The following is a 20,075-nucleotide window of genomic DNA, read 5'->3' as shown; positions in this document are numbered from 1 at the left end:
TCTGATACATAGTTCAGTTTGAGTTGAAATAGCATGTCCTTTATTTCAGAGAGGAGATTTCTATTTGCGTCATGCTGCAATGACCATAAATGTTTCCCAGGATTAAAATGGAATCATCCATTTTAAGTACTGTCAGAATCCAGTGACCATTTACCTCGGATTTTGTAGTAATAATCTTTTCCTGGCAGTTATTGAACAGAATTGCTACACCAGCAGATCTTGATGTTCCGTGTGAAAATATTATTTTGTTCCCCCATTGAGTTGTCCAAAATTTTTCATCTGTTTCAATTGAAGGAGTTTCCTTAAGTAGAATGCTGATACGTGAAATTACTTATTTCGATTAACTACATTTTAATATAATAATAAAGACACTCATAATCGTGTAAATTATGTTTTGCTATTCACGGCCGGTGTTTCGATGAGTCACTACCATGTGACGATTTCACAACCTCACGACTTCCCAGTACAAAAATGCGCTCCAGTGCACTTTTCCTCCGACTTCCCGCCTTCTTTCAATGCAACAGAAGCAGCCACACCTCGGACTCTTTCACTAAAAGGGAGCCGTTAAACGAACACTTAAAAAAAAGAAACATCTTACATGTAGATAAAACGGAAACACAATCTTGGTAGGTTAAATGAACAACTTAGAAGTTGAATCTGTAGGCTGAAAAACGCTTTTCTGTCTTGGTTTAACTAACGACCCCCCCTCACCCACATGCGAATGGTACGGTCCATGAGTCATCGTCACATTACAAACCCGGTAGTGTTATTGTATGGCGCAATCGTCGGGACCTATTAATTCAACATTTCATTTTTTCTGCTCATTGTCTCTCTACAGTCCTCGATAAACGTCAAGATGATGTGCGGAGGACTTGCGCAGGATGTGATAAAAGCCGACGACGAGATTCAGAAAATCTGCGACCAAGTGAGTTATACGAATGTTTGCACTTTTGTTGTTTTCTTTGGAAGTAAACATTGATTGGAGATAAAACATAAAAAAAACTAACTAAATCAAAACTGACAAATGATTTTTAAGGTGAAGCCTGATGCGGAGAAAAAAACTGGGAAGACTTACAATGTCTTCACCGCCAAGAATTACAAAAGACAGGTTGTGGCTGGGACCAACTACTTCATCAAGGTAAGCGCAACATAAACAGTCACGTGATTCCGGTTTGTTTTGTCATAATTTTTATTATGTCAAAAATAATATAGTACTTAACAACCACATAGAAACATCTTCTAGCTGGTCATTTCTTTTTGTGTGCCCTGAATTATTGCTTTGCTTCATTTATTGTAATCTTGTAAAGGTTTGTAATAGACGTCACGTTAGTATGAGCACATTTTCAATTTCTGACTTATCACTGCCAAACGTTGGATTTATTTTACTTTTTGTTGTAGGTGCACGTGGGAGAAGACGACCACGTCCACATTCGCGTCCACAAAAGTCTGCCCTACGCCGGGTCGGAGGTGAAGTTTGCCGACATCCAAGAATCCAAGACACACGCCGACGCCATTGAGCACTTCTGAGAAAAGACTCCACGTTTGTCTACACAGCAACGAGTGCATTGCAATTAACTATTAAATAATAATGTGCCTTGTACTCAAGTTCATTTTATTGAAAGACATGATTGATGTTCTGGCGATTTTGATTTGGTTACATGCACCCATGACCACACGCAGAGTGGTCACCTCATTGATTTTCAAATATGTATAAGTGTTTACATGGTGAAATTTGATGTAATGCTTGTCTTATTGTCATCAACCCAAGTTGACGGAGGTTTTCTATATTGTACACAAATCACAGTCTCTCTTTCCTAACAATGAGTGACACAAATTTAATCTAAAACTGAGTTAAGACCCAAGTTCAGTGAACCACGGGTAACATAAGCATCTGGAGTTAAATATGGTGCAAAAGGAACTCGTTAAAAAAAAAAAAAAAAAATGTACCTGTAGAAAAAAGTATACATTCGTATCTGTAAAAGGCATGATTTGTACCTGTAAAATAAACAAAATTGTACATAAAACAAAAAATTGTACATAAAAAAAAGTGTACCTGTAAAAAATCTTTACCCGTTATGTGTACTATAAAAAAAAAAAAGTGTGTGGAAAAAAACCCATTTGTACGTAAAAAAAAAAAAAAGTGTAAAAAATAATTTGCACGTAAAAAAAATTGTACATGTAAAAAAAGTATAAATTTGTATCTGTAAAAGGCATGATTTGTACCTGTAAAATAAAAAATTTTACGTAAAAAATTAAAAAAATGTAAAAATTATTTTTTTTACCCATTGTGTACTAAAAAAAAAGTGCGTGAAAAAAAAAGTTGTACGTAAAAAAAATTTGTACGTAAAAAAAAAAGAAAAAAAAAGTACATATATAAAAAAATTGTACCTGTAGAAAGAAGTGTAAATTTATATCTGTAAAAATCATGATTTGTACTTGCAGAAATGACCACTTGTAGTCTAAGAAGTCACCACTAGGAGTCACAAGTGTTTTTTTTTTGTTTTTTTTCTGCTGCTGTCCCCATACTATGGGGAGAGATTTGTCTAAAAAATATTCACACAAATATTTTCATGATTTTAATGTTTTGTAGATCCACAAACATTTTCTTGATTTTCACCTGTTGTTCAGATGCTCAAATATAGCCACGTCTTTTTAAATTTTGTGTTTGACTTTCGCTTACGAGTTGTCGAAAGTTTTTTTTTCTCCCTTTTCTTTATTGAACAACGTGCACAATCAACAATAGACATACAAATCAAATTAAAAGTAGTGCAAGTTCAAACAATATCAATAATACAACAAAAAGGCAACTTAGCCTTAGCTTATCATTACCAGAGTATGAATGTGTGAGCATGCGAAAAATGTATCCACTGTAAAGCATCTTTGAGTGTCCAAAAAAGCACTATATAAATTTGATCCATCATTTATTACTATTATTATTTTCAGCCTTAAAAAGTTAATATTTTGTCCAGAATTAATTTGATAACTTAATTATTTTCCATGTACAATTAATACCTCTGAAAACACATTTCCCCACTTGCTGTCGACTGAAGATGACATCACCTGTGCTGAGGAAATTGGTAACGACCAAACACAGCTCACCCATTTTCTGGGTTAGGTCATCAAACTGAACCGTCGTTACCTCAGCACAGGTGATGTCATCTTCAGTCGACAGCAAGTGGCAAAAATAGTTTTTAAAAGGTTCATGTTCATGAAAAATAATGATGCCACATTATAGACAATATATTATCTTCTTACTGTTGAAAATGGCTCACTGAGTCAAGTGTCCCTTTTGAATGTGCGAGCTACCAGAAGTCCGAATCCCTCCATTGGCCTATCCTGTGTACCAACACAACAGCAGACCATAATTCTGTTTTTCCCACTACTGTTATAGAAATACTTCATTTATAAATACATTTATAAAAATCTAGAACTTTGTATTTTAAGTGTGGGAATGGGAGAAAGAACGAAACAATAGTCAAATAAAATGTGCCCTATGTGTTTATTGTGAAAAGTGACATTTGTTCATCTGCTTAATTGACAAACTACTCTTTGGTATTCTGGAGGGGAATTTCTTCGTCTGATGATGTCACAGCACTCTATTCCGTGGTGAAACCTAGACCAAATCACATAAGAAAACACTGGTGTCTGAGTATTGTGTCCAATACGACAATGATGATGACATTGACGAAGGTACCTGTTTAAACGCAGCTCCTTGTCTATCTCCTCCAATGTCTTGCCTTTGGTCTCCGGTAGCATGAAGTAGAAGAAAACTGCAGCCACCATTGCGGTCATCCCATACATTAGAAAAGTCCCAGACAGACCTATTGCATCTGGTGACAGAAACAAACGAGCGTTTCCAATCCGTGTTACAAAAATCTCACCATCCATCCGTCTGTCTGTCTGTCTGTCCGTCCGTCCATCATGTTTCTATATCACCCATCCTCACGAGATAACTTGGGGTCTATTCCTTCTGAATGTGGGCGAGAGGACACCAGCCAATCGCAGAGCACAGTTGGGTTCAACATTTTACAGTCCGACAAGACCTCAATCATTCTTTGGGGAAGAAATTACGTAACAAGTCATAGAAAACCACATGACTCAACATTCATGAGTCACAAATTGAGAAGCATGCATAATTGAATATTTTAAAAGGTTTAACAAAAATAATAACAGGGTGGAGTTCAGTTAGTGATTTTTTTTTCAAGGATTGAACAATATTGAAACATAATCAAATGTGGACTTTTTTTTGCCCTCCACAGTATTGCAATTTCATATGTTATTATATATGATATAATATGTGATTTGTCAAGGCCAACAAATTTTTGAAGCTGAGAACTACTCTTTGGTAATTGATTTAAAGAGATAGGGGCTACCAGTTTTATACACACTTCTGAAATAACATATTTGCTGTAATTAGCTTTTATTATGTGATTATATGTGTCATGGCCTGGGTCGCATGCGCCAGAGTTCATGACCTGTTATGTGTCTGTTTAGGTACTGATGTAACAAGTGTCTGTTTACAAAACGTGATGTTCGTGATGTCAACCTTTAATCCTTTAAGTGATGTCTGGACCTTATGTGATGTCGTTCTTTAGTCCTTTACGATTCACTGTCTGTGGGTGCAGTCTGAGAATTGTATGTGGTCTGCCGGATTATTGTCCAACTGTCCCGTGTACAGCGTCTCTGAGTTTCTGCCTCTTGATGTGAATAAATGGAGAAAATCTTATTTGTGTCTGTATTTGGGATTCAAACCTTTCAGTACACAACGATATGTTAGGATAAATAATAATTGATATGCATTTGAAGACACTGATCAGAGTAATATGATACGTCACAATTAAGGAAACAGATGAACATCAAATGGATATTATCAACATGCAACACTATTTCTATAAATCTCTGCCATCTTTGTCAGTGTTCACAGTTTCAAATTGTCACTTCTTCAACATTCCCAGGAAATCACGATGTCTCATCCCTGTTTAGTTATTTTTAGAACAGGCCCAGCGGCTACCCGTGGTCCTTGGAAGCTACATGGTGGCCCCTGATATGCATAATCTATTTGTATTAAATGTCACATTTACAATACTGTCAAAGTTCACTTGTATTGTAAAATGACAATAAGAAACTCATTGCATCATACCCTGTTGAACTGAGCTGTACCATATCGAATTGGAAACTAATTGTATCACATTAAAATAGGGATGTCACGATAAGGGCAATATGGTGATATTAAAACTGCCACAATATCGTCGTCTTCATGTTCACAATATTTAAAAGGAACACATCTGTTAAAAAAGTCAGGTTGATTTTCATTTGTGTAGATCTCGCACCCTCTAGTGGCTATTTTATTAGTGCAATTAATTTTCATTAGGGATGTTTTGGCCTTCTATTTTTAAAATCTAATTGTCAGATAAAGGGGAACCTCATTTGCTTGTGAAGCGATCAATGTGTGCTTGTATTAGCAAGTAAGTGCCTCAATATTGTTGTTAGAGATTGTAGGTGGTTTATATGCATTGCTGTTACGTACAAAAAGCACAATATTGTGCTTTTTTGTTTTATTTTTTAGTATGAGCTTTTTTTTTTTTTTTTTTTTTACACAATATTGTGATCTATTTTAAATATCGCCAACGCCCCCACAATATTGTGATAATTATCGTATCGTGACCTTCATATCGTGATATCGTATCGTGATGCTTGGATATCGTTACATCCCTACATTCAAATGAACAGTCGTTCAATTAATTGTATTGCACGTATCATGATCATACATATAGCAATGTCTTTCATTGAAGAGATGCACACTCCTAAAAGACGCACAAATATAAATTGTTCAGAGTAAAATAAATGTTTTCCGTATGCATGAAACAAAACTGAACCATTCCCCATGGCGGGTGACATTTGTGTGCTTCAGCACAGTGAATAAGCAAGACTGTAAATGGCGGTGTGAGATCTCACTGAAAACGTCCAGGAAGGTGAAGGCGACCAGGAGGTGGGCACTCCAGTTGAAACAGCTGGTGAATGCGAAGGCTCTTCCTCGCACAGCAGAGGGAAAGATCTCACTGAGGAGGAGCCAGGTCACTGCAACAAACAAGACATTTTGTTTCTATGATTACAAGATACACTTAGGGACAGAAGAATTTAGACAAGCAAAGAGTATTTATGATTTCAATATTTTGATCCTTGCGAATTGTAGCTTTATTCTTGAGACGTTTCACAAAAATATGGCATCAACCATTTAAGAAATGCAGCACAGTGCCTCCATTTTTAGGTGCGCTTACTTACTAGACTGTTTGTGGTTGTGGCAATATAGTTTTTGTTTGATGAAATCAGAGGATGATCAAGCCATACAAGACCATCGTGCTGGGACATGCAAAAACAATGGTTTCATAGTCCATGTTTAGTGAAGATAATGGAGCGTGACTTAGGAGCTCAGAAGTGTTTGTGAACACTAAGCTGTTTTTGCTGCATAGGTTTTGTTTCTTCTTTCCAGACATTAATTTTTAAGTAATTTTTGCTCTAATCTAAGTGGAGGTCATAAGTGACTGGCTCTGGTAAAAGGGTCCACATGTGCCAAAAAGATCTATATTGAGATACTGATATATAATAAATACATGGACGTACTTCAAGGTTACAGCAATTTTATTGTTGGAAGGTAGAAATTCCTAGTTTTGAGAAAAAGGGCTTTAAAGTTTTGGTACTTGCATTTTTCAAATGTCCATAGCAACCAGTACCTTAGGAAAAAGTTAAGAATCTGAAATTTTCAGGAACTGTTAAGATATCAGGGGAAAGTCAATTCCAATAGCAGGCAAGGTCATCGTCCGAGATTTGAACCTTTTAAACGTTTTGGAAATTTGACCTCTCAAGAGATGAAATCAGCCTCAACTTTGAAGATCACATTCGGCTTACAATTCATCTTATGAGGCAGAAGCCAAAGTTTATTTCATGGTTGTTTCTTGTGGTATTTTCTTGCATAAATGAGGTCATATTACCACAGTGGGAAATTTTATTTAATTTTGTGTCAATTAAAAGATTATTTACCATTTGATGTGGCCTGTGATAAGTGCTTTAGTGATAACTTATCATGGATGTGAGGTCTCAAATGCTTTTGAAAATGAATAATATGAAAATGTTTTTTTTTTTTTGTTTGCTTTGTTTTGTCCCACCACCCCACCCCAAGTAATACACAAGGGACACTAAACTATTGTATTTACAAGTTAATAAAGCCTGTGTGCATTTTGGGGCAGGGTGTCATTGTGACTCTTTTGAGAGAACCATTTTTCATCTTCAAGTTTCATAGCTCACTTTTATGTTCATGTCATCCCATTTAAAAGAGCATAAGTGAAAATGTGTGGTGATATTTGCGACGTATGCAGCCAGACTGTTCATTTTTGACGCATCGAAGAAGCGGCGTGTCCGGCGTCGTATGAAATAGACAACATCGACAAGTGATCAAAACATAACATTATTATTTACAATACACTGTTATTTTAGTCTTCATTACATTCAAGGCACTGGCGCATGTCACAACTTTTAATTCCTGACTCAGTGTGAGTGACAGCCTGTCAATCTGCTCTGTGGGTGCATCGCGGCTGCTCCCCCGCTCGAGTTCGACATGATTTAGTGTGTGAATGTAGTAATTTGAATTAAAAGTAGAAATCGATTCATTAACTCATTCACTCCCAGCCATTTTCACAGAAGCAATCCCGTTCGCTCCCGGCTGTTTTACTGGATTTTGACTGATTTTGCAAGGCCCACAGAATATTGCGTTCTATTGCTATAAAAGCATGGAACCTATCAAAAGAAAGATTAGAGTCTCTTCTTTCATCAGGAAAAAAAAGTACCTTTCTATCTGTTTCCGTTTTGCAGCAATTAGTATTAGAAGAGAGCTAAGTTTCATCGGTTTTCGCAAATCTATTTAAAATTGTAAATAATTGAGCTTTTTTTTCTAGATGGCTGATCTCCTTTGCTCTGCTGCCACCTGCTGGCCGTTTGTGTAATAACTACCATTTCTGAAACCGTTCTTTGTAGCTGAGAGGCTGCATGAAAGCCTTCTGTATGCTCTAGCATAAAAAAGAAAAAAAGAAAAAAACGTATAAATACGTCTTTGGGACACTTAGCGCATTAAAAAAACGTATTTATACGTTATTGGGAGTAAATGAGTTAAGAAAGAGATCCTGGAGAATATCTCTGTCTGGATTATAATTTGCCGGTATCCGGACTGATGATAACATATCTTCTGCTCCAATGTGTAGATGACTGTTCTGTTCACTTTCGTGCTGAATGATGCATTTCGATTTTTTTTGATTGCTAATGCTGAATGTAAAAATGTGGATGCGTGTGTAATTCTGTTGAATGATACAGATTGATGATAAATGTTGTGAAATGTGAATGAATGGGGAAATTTTTGTAGGACGTTGAAATTTTTGGCATGTTGAAATTAAAATCATTACCAAGGTGAATTAAATGTGCGGAATATTTTGAAATTCAAACGGGAATGATGATTTGAACCTGCTTTGTTGAGTGTGTCATTGGGAATGAATACTTTTTGTTTTTGTCTCATGTGGATTTGGTTTTGTTTAATTTTTAGTTTTATCATGTTTTCCTTGTGTCCCTTTTGTTCATGTCTGTCTTGTTACGTTATTGTGTCCTGTGCTCGTCAACTCAGTACCTTGTGTTTACCAATCAGTTCCCTCAGCTACTTATGTCTTGTCCCGGGGTTTCTTGTTACCTTGTCAGTTGCTTGTATTTCAATTTCCTGGTGTTCTTTCTATCCTTGTTGGTTTACTGTTGTTGTCCAAGTCTTTTTTTCTTTTCTTTTTTTTTGTGGTATTTTGAACCTTTTTATTTTGGACTTCTATTGATTTAAATATTTTTGGTTAACACAACCTTGTTTGCCCATTTAGTTTTCTTTAAATGAAATTATTTTTTGAGTTCACAGCTGACTTGCCTCCCTGCATTTGGGTCTTCATCAATGCCAAACCGTAACATTTTGTGGGAATTTTAGTGGTGAAAATGTTGAAATTTTGTCACTGGGAATTTTTTTGTCAAGTTGAATTGTTTCCAAGGTGAACTGAATGTTTTGGAGTTCAATTGGGAACAATGTGAATCTGTTATGTTTAATGTCCCATTGGGTATGAATGTGGAATTTTTCATTGAAAATGTTGAATTGGGGGGGGACTTGTAGACTGAGAAAAATAATAGCCCATGTAGCCTGATTTTTTTTTTTTTATATGGTAAAATTCAAATGCTGTGAATCGGATGAATTAAGTGGAAGTAGAAGCATGTAAAAAATAATGGATGAAACAATAACAGGAACTAGACTAAGTGCAATTACTGGAGAAATTGTGTGGGAATGGTGAAAGCTGGATGCTAAGATTTGAATGCATGTGGAATGCTTATGAAGTAAATTGAGAGATAAATTATGAAATTATGACCTCCTGGTTACTGGACAATGCACTTTACCAACTGTGCCAACAAGCAGTATCAAACACCTGGTAACAAAAAGTTATATGTATGGAAGTGGGTGTGGGAAGTGACACTTAGAAATAGTTCAATGTCTAGCCCTGGGAAAATGAATGGGGAAAAGTTGATATTTAACATTAAATTGTGCGGGTACTGTAAGTAATGTGCAATCAGATGATATATATCCCGGGAGGCGTGAATTTTTTAAGCTAGATAAAATTTGAACAGTGTAAATTGGATGTATTATGTGGGAGTGGTTACGCGGCAAAAAAAGTGTGGAGAATAAAAATCACAATAACATATGTGGGAAAGCTTCAGCATTCACACAATAATGCATAGAGCAGATATATACTAGGGATGTAACGATATCCAAACATCACGATACGATATCACGTTATGTAGGTCATACGAAAATTATCACGATATTATGGGGGGTTGGCGATATTTTAAAAAAAAGGTCGCAATATTGTAAAAAAACAAAAAAAAAAAAAAACAACCTCATACTAAAAAAAAAAAAAAAAAAAAAAAAAGCACAATATTGTGCTTTTGTACATAACAGCAATGCATATAAACCACCTACAATCTCTAATAACAATATTGAGGCACTTACTTGCTAATGCAAGCACACATTGATCGCTTCAGAAGCAAATTAGGTTCCCCTTCATCTGACAATTAGCATATACTTTAAACATAGAAGGCCAAAACATCCCTAATGAACATTAAATTGCACTAATAAACTAGCCACTAGAGGGTGCTCGAACTGCGCAAATGGAAATCAACGTGACTTCTTTTTTTTTAGCAGATGTGTTCCTTTTAAATATTGTGAACATGACGACGACGATATTGTGGCAGTTTTAATATCACGATATTGCCCTTATCGTGACATCCCTAGTATATACACTGTCTATTCTCAATATAGGTAAGGCGAATAATATACAAACTTGGTCCAAATCCAATGGAGTATGCAGTGACAACCGCCATGATGCACATGAGAATGATCCAGTTGAAAACATTTTCACGAATGCTGGGAGAAGATTCCATAGCAGGTTCCAAGGTTTTTTCTCTTTGGTGTCCGGCAACTATTGCACCAGCATCTTGGAGTTTATGGTTCTCATCAAGAGTTGAGTTAAGAGGTGTGTAATTTCCAATGCTCAAATGAAATTGACTCGTCTTGTTGCCAATTGAATCCTCTGAACGACAAGGCGCCACCACATCGTTTAGTGAATGTCCGCTGAGTAGTCCAATGCATATCAGACAAGCGGCCATGACACAGCATCCGCTGATGAGCAAAGGCCTCCTGCCCACTTTGTCAGAATACACCATGGAGGTGAGCGTGGCGACCACTTTGACCATTCCAACGCCAACAGATGCTAGCACTGCAGAGTGGTCGGTCTGAAATCCTGCCGAGTGAAATATGGTGGAGGCATAAAAGAGAACATTTGGCTGACCTGTGAACTGCTGAAAAAGCACCAGTCCCAGTCCGATTATGGTGCGCGTTCTCATGTTGTCTTTACGCTGGAACAGGTACATGATATTATACTGCACCTTCTTGCCTTCCTTGCTGCCATTCGAGCAAGCGTCGTCTTCGGTTTCCATGGCAGCCATAAGGGCTGTTTCGGAATGACTACATTGCACCTCAGTGTTTGACGGAAGAAACCATATAGAGGCCAGTTGAATCAAGGTTGGTAATACAGCTAAGCCAAACATCCACTTCCAACCACTTTGCAAATTAAACAAAACGTAGTTCATGGTGTACGCTACAAGGATGCCTACAGTAATCCCAGCTTCATACAGAGTTACCAAAAAGCCCCTCCGCCCAGGGGTTACCATCTCTGACACAAAGATGCAGCAGGACATGGAGGATTGACACATGGCGAAGCCCACCGTGAACCTGCCAAACAAAAGGGTTTGGTAGTTGCTGATAAGCAGGATGAGAGTTCCACTCAACATTAGGACAATGCTGAGCAGGATGGACTTTCTGCAGCCATAACGGTCGATCAAGCCTCCTCCCAGCAAAGAGGCCAGCAGGGCCCCGATCAACAAGGAGCTGACCAGCGCCTCTTGCTGGATGCAGCTGAGTCCGAACTCGGCCTTGAGCTGCAATAAAGCGCCAGAGATGATGCCCAGTTCGTATCCAAAAACCAGACCTCCCAGTGACGACACAACACTTGCCAGCAGGAGGGTAGGGCAACCTAAGATGAAGAAAGAAGGTCAACATTCTCAAAGGCACTCTTTACAATACACACATTTATACACAGCAGTTGGGTGGTGAAATGTTGAATGTTGAAGTCAATTATGAGAAATGGGTAAATTGATACAATGGCTGTAAAACACCAAGTCAATGAAATGTATTTTTCACGCCCTTATCACAAAAAGAGTCTCAAAGGGACAATTGCCATAACTAACCCGAACCCTGCAACAAGTCTAATGTGAAAACCTTTTGGGTTTATATTATTTTTCTACCACGTCGTTGGTTCAAAACAGCATAAAAAGAAAATTCCAAACTACATTTGCAAGTCTCTTTGCAGCTGTTCCACAGAATCCTTGATCTCCTCTGTCTATTGACAGCTATGCAAATTCAAGAGACAGATATTCAAATGAAGCCAACGACTGCCCCCCTTCATTTCAGGTTGGTGGGAAGTCAGGGCCAGAAAGGCCTTTCCTTGCTAGCCTAAACAATTAGCAGCACTGACCTAAATTTACAACCTAAATTCTAATTTTTACTTTTTTTTTTTTTTATGAAATTTTGTTAATTTATTCCCAACATTCTACTCTCTTAATTTACAAGATATTTTTCCTGGCTCCACTTCCCACTAGGGATTTAACGATAAGGGCAATATTGTGATATCATGATATTAAAACTGCCACAATATCGTCGTCATCATGTTCACAATATTTAATTTAAAGGAACACATCTGTGAAAAAAATCAGATTGATTTCCATTTGTGCAGTTCTAGCACCCTCTGGTGGCTAGTTTATGAGTGCAATTTAATATTTTCATTAGATATGTTTTGGCCTTCTATGTTTAAAATCTGTGCTAATTGTCAGATGAAGGGGAACCTGATTTGCTTGTGAAGCGATCAATGTGTGTTTGCATTAGCAAGTAAGTGCCTCAATATTGTTATTAGAGATTGTAGGTGGTTTATAGGCATTGCTGTTATGTATAAAAGCAAAATATTGTACTTTTTTTTTAGTATGAGCTCTTTTTTTTTTTTTTTTTTTTTTTTTTAAACAATATTGTGATCTTTTTTTTAAATATTGCCAACAGTTCACCCCCCAACAAGATTGTGATGATTATCGTATCATGACCTTCATATTGTGAAAACATCGTATCGTGATGTTTGGATATCGTTACATCCCTACTTCCCACACATCACTAGCATTGGGCCAAAACTTTGTACATCCAAAATGGTCACTTTTCAGGAGACCCCAAAAACTGCATCTTTTTGCAACTACAGTATTAACATTGCACCGTCAAAGAGAACAACCCATTTTCAACACATCAGATTGGTCAATATACCGGTAATTTAATAATTTCAATAATTTGTCAATAATTTGGAAAAATGGCACCCACACATGTGGAAGGACCTATTGTATAGATTTCTGAAAAACTATAACATTTACCAAATTGGGACATATGAGGTTTCGGCCCAACACCAGCGATATGTAAATGGTTGTTGAGATTATTTTTATCTTTCATTATTATTATTTATAAGCATTCAGACTCAGTAGTGCTGGCCGATATTAGAATTAGGATTGTTTTTTAATCTGGCCCACGATAAGGTGAGTGGAGTTTTTTTTTTGCGCTCTGATTGGTTAGTCAGAAAAATCAAAGTCCCCACTGAAGGCCCATCTGCCAAATGTCACCACTGCTTAAAGGAACACAAGACTTATGAAAAACTAACCAGATATTCTGTGAAATGGTTCATTTAAACCCTTCCCTGAAAGAAATGTCGATTTATGTTGAATGATTATGATTTTATAGCACCTTTTAAGAATATTTTTGCGTTAAGTACTGTATCGGGCATTTTGGACAGTCACGTGATCATCGTGATGTATCGCATGCTTAAAACACACAGTCAATGACCTGGCTGCCAGTGGCAACAAAGAACTCACGAGGAATTATCACGTCCCACAGTGGACATCAAAGGTGGAATTACGCCTTACAGCAAAGAAGCATTCTTCAAAAACAGTACAGCCACAGAGGACTTGTCAAAGATTTGTTTCCAACCGAAAGCCGAGTGGAACTGGCAGATCCGGCCGCTGGCAAGTTGAAGTGGACGGCGAAACATCCCGGTGACTTTCCTCTACTAAGCTAAGATACGTGCTAAGCACGCTTTAGCCCACATTAGGAGCGACCATCCCTCATTGCCCCACCCCCACACGGAATGACATGAAACCGGACGTGCTGAGGATTTTACTCTGAACAGAATTGGTGCAGTAGCTGGGATCGAAGAAGGTCTTTTTCTTGCACATTACGTCAGCAAACTCCCATTGAAGTGACCGAAACCGACTTTCGTTTACGCACAGGATACGTCACCATGATCACGTGACCAGAATAATTGTGTTCTCCACCGTGTGTTCTTATTTTGATACTTAATCGGTTTAAACGAAAATTCAGGGAATAAGCTGCCAGAGATATTTGCACTTTTATTCTTTGTACACAATGCCTAATCCAATACTGGAAAATGACTTCTAAGTCTTGTATCGCTTTCACACGTGATCCACGTATAATGAAATAACTTAGCTCTGCATTAATTTGATGCTAATGCATAAAGAATTATCAATCAATTATGAATTATGTAATTTAACTTTTAAATGTAAAATACATCACTTACCCATTGCTATCCTGTTAAAAGTGCTGTTTGGCCATATTGCTTCGGTTCTACTTAGGCTCAGGAGACGTTCGTTCTCTGTGAAAAAAAATGCAATGCATCAGTTGACGTTTCACTGTAAGGAAATCTCCAGTACTTGATCTCCTGGACTGGCAACCACAGGGAGACAGATTCATATGAGCCAATAGAGCCTGCAAGAGTGTGGGGCAGCCAGGTCACCATGACAACCCCCTTGTTGATTGCTGTGATTTCATTACTGGCTCCACTTGAGATAAGCACAACAAAATGCAAGCAGGTCTACAACTCACTTGCTTGCTTGCATTTGAGTCAATACAGACACAAATCAAATCTGCCCTTTGTTTTGTGTTCGACATGTGAAAATCACATGCTTTTGTGGTGCCTAGATAAGGCTGCAACACCAATATTACATTACTTTTTTTTTCTTGTTTTTGGTAGAATCAAAGGACAAATCTTTTGATTGTCAGTAGAGCTGTCAAACGATTACATTTTTAATCAGATTAATCACATCTTAGAATTTTGATTAATCATGATTAATCACTGACTTAAAAGGGCTTTTTTTTCCTCTAACATATTTTGCCCGCTAAATTTGAAGCGCACCTGTTATGTGTTAATTTTTTCAACATTTAATGTTATAAGGACGTCTTCAAAAATTTATATCCACTGCACACGCTCATCCTGCTTTTTCTAATCAATTAATTATTTCCATAATTTAAAATGGGGAAAAAAATGACCTACAGCATATGTAAACATTTATTAAATGCTTTACTTTAATGCATGTAGTTATGTTTATTGCTCAAACTCCAACAGCTACCTTTAAGGTAACCATCCGCTGTCGGCTAAAAAGGATCATCTGCGGTCAAAATTAATAGTGTGATTAATCTGTGGTAATACAATGATTAATGCGATAATTTTTTGTGATTAATTATTTAGTTAACGCTTTAACTTTGATAGCACTAATTGTCAGTAACTAATTCACAACTGGACACATTTTACAGTGCTGTGCCATTTGTGTAATACAAGCTGTTGATATTTCTCATTTGGAAAAACCCATTTAAACAACTGAAAAGCAAAATGTGAAATGCATTTTGCATTTTTTTTTTGTACAGTTTCCTGTAGAATAAGGAGCCCAAATACAAACAAACATGTAGTTGTTAAATTACAAAACATAAAATAGGTGTAATCAGGCTCCAAAAGTCATCCTTTCAATACTTAGTCACGATGAGGAAAGACGGAAAGTGATTTAAAAAAAAAAAAAAAAAAAAAAAAAAACGCACACAAAGAAAGGTAAAGTGAGAGTTTGAATGAGTCATACATAGAACAAGCTCCCACCCCCCCATCATTTTGATATGGTAAAAAGGCCAATCACTAGAGAAAGTTAGTGATTAGGGGGTTGGAGATGGCATCAATGAAATTGCCCACCCCCTATCTGTTCATTCAGGAACAAGAAGTAGTTTGGTAACTAATAAACAGATTGACAAATAAACCATTTGATTGATTTACTTTTATTATTATTTTCCTTTACATTCAGGCTGAATTGCTCAGACTTGACAGCGGTCTGGGCTCTACTAAAGGAGCCCCATGAAATATAGTAAACAAATCTAGTACAGTACACGTCGCATTATTATTATTATTATTATTAGTATTATTATTATTATTGATTTATGTATAAAAATCGCAAAGCTCGTACCATATAACTACGATGAAATTCAATGTAGTAGCATTATGCATCTCACATGGAATGTATTAACTTGTCAGGTCACGCCCAAACCACATGAGAGCTTTAAATTAAAGTTATTAAATTTGCGACCTGACTGGTTCTTCTACTCGCAAGAAGTGGATAGGCTCACTTTTTCAAAGGATAAACATTCTCACCAAAAACGTTTTTCCCACAAAACACATAAATAAAACGCGCACGCGCGCACACCCCCTCACACACGCACACGCACACATACACCCGTATTACAGCGATAAGTTAAACTTTAGGGTAACATAAGTCCCTTATGTTTTCAAGTACTGTACATCGTGGGAGGATAGTAACTTACAAGATTGCTCCTCGTGCTCTAGGAAAGTTTACGCCACGTGGCAGCAGGCGCGTGAAGTTGCAGCAAGAGGAGATAATGGCTGTTCGGGAAAACCAATAGTGACATCACTCCTGTCACACTTCGTGTGTGCGCCTGTGTTCCAAAAGTATTTAAATGGGAGACTTGTCTTCCGACTCCCGTCACAAAGTGTTGAAGATGGATGAGTTCACTCCTGGAATTCGATATCCCGCCTTCTTCAACTCACACTGACAAAGGATCTGTTATTTCATTTAAAAGTTAATGCCCTGTATTGGGCGAAGAGCGTTTCCTACCCCCACTTACGTTAACGTTTGCCATGGCGTTAATAAGAACTCAAACTCGATTTTCATTGAAGGAAAACGACGAACACGTTTTGAAAAGTTTGTTTTGAAATACTGCCACCCAGTGGCAGCTGGTGGAGTCTTATTGGGCTAAGTCTGGTTGAAATGGGCTCTTTGCACAAATCCACTACTTCCTGTACTCAACACCAGTCCTTCATTTCCTGTCTTTCATGAGTGGACAATCTGATTAATCCAGGTGTGCCTGATCTCAGTAACTACAAGAACCCTGGCCAGGCACACCTGGATTAATCAGTTTGTCCACTCATGAAAGACAGGAAACAAAAAGGTGGTATTCAGTTCAGGAAGTAGTCGAGCTGTGCAAAGAGCCCATTGGTCTTCGCTCAAAATATTTTACTTTTAAGAAAATTGTAAGCTGAAAAACAGACACCAGTTAAATGCATGAGACCAGCACGTACCATATAATTAGATATATATTAAAATATGCAATCATATGTTAAACTGGGAAATTCTAAATGCTAAAATACAGTACTGGGGGGGGGGGGGGGCGGGGCAAAAAACCCCTCATACAGAATAGTATCTATACTGTATATAGGGTGCCTTGAGAAAGTATTAGCCCACTTGAACTTTTTTACCTTTTGCCAGATCTCAGGCTTCACATACAAAGCTATATTTGTGTGTGTGGGGGGGTGTGTGGGGGGGTGTGTGTAAATTCAACACCAAGTGGGACACAATCATGAAACGTAATAAAATTTCTAAGATATTTTAATTTTTTATTTTATTTTTATTTTTTTTAAAACAAAAAACTGAAGATTAGGACATACCCCCAACTAATAGTTGTCCAATTGACAGATTTCTGTACCTTAGCTGTGGCTCTCTGCAGTTCATTGGTTGCATCTCTGTGTTCTCCTTTGGGCTAAATGATTAGAGGAACAGTCGGGTCTAGGTTTGCTTTTGTCTGATACGCCATTACTCCCTACATTTCAATATGGTTGATCGTGGGCTGCGAGATTTTATATCCTAATGCTGCTTTAAATTTCTCCACAACTTTATTCCGGACCTGCCAGGTGTGTTCCTTAGTATTCATGATGCAGTTTCCTCACCAATGTTCTTTTAAAAGACCGCTGAGACCATCACAGAGCAGATGCATTTATACTGAGACTAGATTACGCACAGGTGAGGTTTATTTATCATCGTCAGTCATTTAGATCAACGTTGGGGAAAAAACGTTTGTATATATATTTAAAGTAATCCATAAAAGCACCCACACCTCATAGCTCTTCTGTTTTCTTCTGCGTAGCGCCGAAAAGAGCTGTTGCGACCTTGATTAGGAAAAAAGTGCCCTGTCCGGTATGGCAATCATAACTATGAATGTTATTTGAACAGCTAAGTAAATAAGGAAGATAGAATGATGAACGAGTCTTTTTGGCTCTCATGCAGGACATGAGCTGTTTGGGCTTTGCCTTTTGCTTGTCTCATGTGTGCTTACTGTAGTTGTAGACTATGTTATTTGAAAGAACTGGTAATGGAATGACTCCTGACCCTCATATGGACATGTGGTATAGAAAATAGATGGATTAACTGAATTGAGTGTTTATTCATTTACACAGGCACATGCACAGACAAATGGTGATGCTCCAGCACCAGGCTTTTTGCTCTGGAATAAAAATAAATAAATAAAAAAATAAAAATAATAAATAATACAAATAAATAAATAAAAGTGCACTTTCTAGTTTTTCCCCCCCATTTATTCGTCAATATTACAATAAAAGTAATAAAAATAAAAATCACACTGTCTCTCCAGATAAAGTTCTGGAAATTTGACAGATGTTGTATACTAGAATACAAATAATCTGTTTAACAGCTGCATTACTGTAGGTACCGACACATATTGGATTCATGAGAAATGAAAATTCTTCAGACAAAAGTAAACAATAGAACCTGAAATGTTACCTTTTCCAAAATATCCTCTGCAAACAAGACTGGAAGATTTGATGTAAGACAAATACGTTAAAATAGTCCCTTTCCCATTTATTTTGTTTGCGAAGGTAACATCTTATCAATAAAATATGGAGAAGGGTCCATACCAGTAGGCGGCGGTAATGCGCAACGTGATTTTCCTTGACTAAGAAGAAGCAGACCCGGAAAAAACATGGCAAGTAACAGCAGAGTAGAGCCACCTGACTTTCTAAGAACAGAAAATTTATTAAAGCAAGGCGCAGAAGCGCGAGTATATCGGACTGTGTTTCTTGGGAGGCCGACAATTGTGAAAGAAAGGTTCCCGAAACGTTACAGACACCCAGTGTTGGACGGAAAACTGACACATCGTCGGACTGTGCAAGAGGTTCGTTCTATTCTGCGCTGTCGGAGAGCAGGCAAGTACAGTACTTCATGTCAAGAAGCTCACGTCACCGCCTGGGTCTAACGAAAAGCACACGTTTCATCTTATGTTCATTATCACACCTGTGCAGTATTTTTTTTCAAACTTTGTTTGCTTTATGGACCAACTTGACGCCAGTTTATTTAAAAAAATAAAAATAAATCTCTCCTCTTTTTAGGCATATCAGCCCCTGTAGTCTACTTTGTGGACTACAAATCCCACTGCATTTTCTTGGAGGAAATCGTGGGTTCCTCGACAGTGCGCGACCACATTGCTTCCGCTCAGCTGTCTGATTCCTCCTGTCCTGATGTGGAGCTGGAGCATCTGGCCAAGAAGATGGGCCACATCCTGGCCAAAATGCACGACGAGGATGTCATCCACGGCGACTTGACCACCTCCAACATGCTGCTGAGGTGTCCATCAGGGCATAGCGAGTCCGACCTGGTCCTCATCGACTTTGGTTTAAGTTACATCTCGGCTTTGCCAGAGGATAAGGGGGTAGATTTGTATGTGCTGGAGAAAGCTTTCCTCAGTACTCATCCCAACACAGAAACACTGTTTGAGACGCTACTGAAGAGCTACACAACCTCATCCAAAAAATCAGAAGCAGTCATTAAAAAGCTTGATGAAGTTCGTTTAAGGGGGAGAAAACGGTCAATGGTGGGATGAAAACGTTCTCCAGCATAACCCCCCCCCCAAAAAAAATTCTCATCTGGTTGTTTAAAAAAATACATTTGTAACTGTATTATGGGAAAAAATTCTTGCAAGAATTTGCTCAATTGTTTGGAGTTCATTCAATTCACCACCATATGGCATTATTTGGCTGAAAACAGCAACTGACATCAACACATCATTAAGATTAAAGGTCTTTTGACATCTGTTTGGTGAGTGTGATGTTTTGATAAAAAAAAAAAAAAAAATCCCTTGTCATCTGCACCTCCTTCAAAACAGATCAGAACATTTGAGGTTGAGGTTATTTTCTCCCTCAAGGAATTTTCTATGTCAAAGGAGTTGTGGT

General features: G+C 37.6%; 3 protein-coding genes across 6 annotated transcripts in view; 2 read left to right on the top strand and 1 right to left on the bottom strand.

The window, feature by feature from the left end:
- Window positions 1-1,600, top strand: part of LOC144023630 (cystatin-B-like) — a 30,302-nt gene extending 28,702 nt beyond the window's left edge. Inside the window, exons 1-4 of one of the 3 annotated variants that reach the window (XM_077529289.1) lie at window positions 701-724; window positions 839-925; window positions 1,037-1,138; window positions 1,399-1,600. In XM_077529289.1, the coding sequence (XP_077385415.1) occupies window positions 716-724; window positions 839-925; window positions 1,037-1,138; window positions 1,399-1,527 (327 nt within the window). In that variant the 5' untranslated portion in view covers window positions 701-715 and the 3' untranslated portion in view covers window positions 1,528-1,600. Of the gene's footprint in view, window positions 1-700; window positions 761-838; window positions 926-1,036; window positions 1,139-1,398 lie in introns of those variants that run through there. The other 2 variants (XM_077529288.1, XM_077529290.1) reach the window with 2 other exon arrangements.
- Window positions 1,601-3,475: 1,875 nt separating this feature from the next.
- slc2a10 (solute carrier family 2 member 10) lies at window positions 3,476-17,789 on the bottom strand. Of its 2 annotated transcripts, none has more exons than XM_077529282.1 (6): window positions 17,540-17,789; window positions 14,301-14,375; window positions 10,404-11,654; window positions 5,956-6,078; window positions 3,695-3,830; window positions 3,476-3,613 (listed from the first exon to the last, which is right to left on the bottom strand). In XM_077529282.1, the coding sequence occupies exons 2-6, from the start codon at window positions 14,302-14,304 to the stop codon at window positions 3,523-3,525; spliced, it is 1,605 nt and encodes a 534-aa protein (XP_077385408.1). In that variant the 5' UTR covers window positions 14,305-14,375; window positions 17,540-17,789; the 3' UTR covers window positions 3,476-3,522. The 2 variants fall into 2 exon arrangements, with proteins under 2 accessions (XP_077385408.1, XP_077385407.1); XM_077529281.1 differs by lacking the exon at window positions 17,540-17,789 and adding an exon at window positions 16,361-16,870.
- A 997-nt stretch (window positions 17,790-18,786) lies between these two features.
- On the top strand, window positions 18,787-19,937 carry LOC144023627 (EKC/KEOPS complex subunit TP53RK-like). The gene is made up of 2 exons (XM_077529283.1): window positions 18,787-19,052; window positions 19,236-19,937. Exons 1-2 carry the CDS (start codon window positions 18,830-18,832, stop codon window positions 19,724-19,726), a joined length of 714 nt encoding a protein of 237 aa, XP_077385409.1. The 5' UTR covers window positions 18,787-18,829; the 3' UTR covers window positions 19,727-19,937.
- The last annotated feature ends 138 nt before the right edge of the window (window positions 19,938-20,075 follow it).

This window comes from Festucalex cinctus, chromosome 8 (genome assembly GCF_051991245.1).
Source record: "Festucalex cinctus isolate MCC-2025b chromosome 8, RoL_Fcin_1.0, whole genome shotgun sequence".
Taxonomy (NCBI): Eukaryota; Metazoa; Chordata; class Actinopteri; order Syngnathiformes; family Syngnathidae; genus Festucalex; species Festucalex cinctus.
This window is presented reverse-complemented; position numbering and strand designations above follow the sequence as displayed.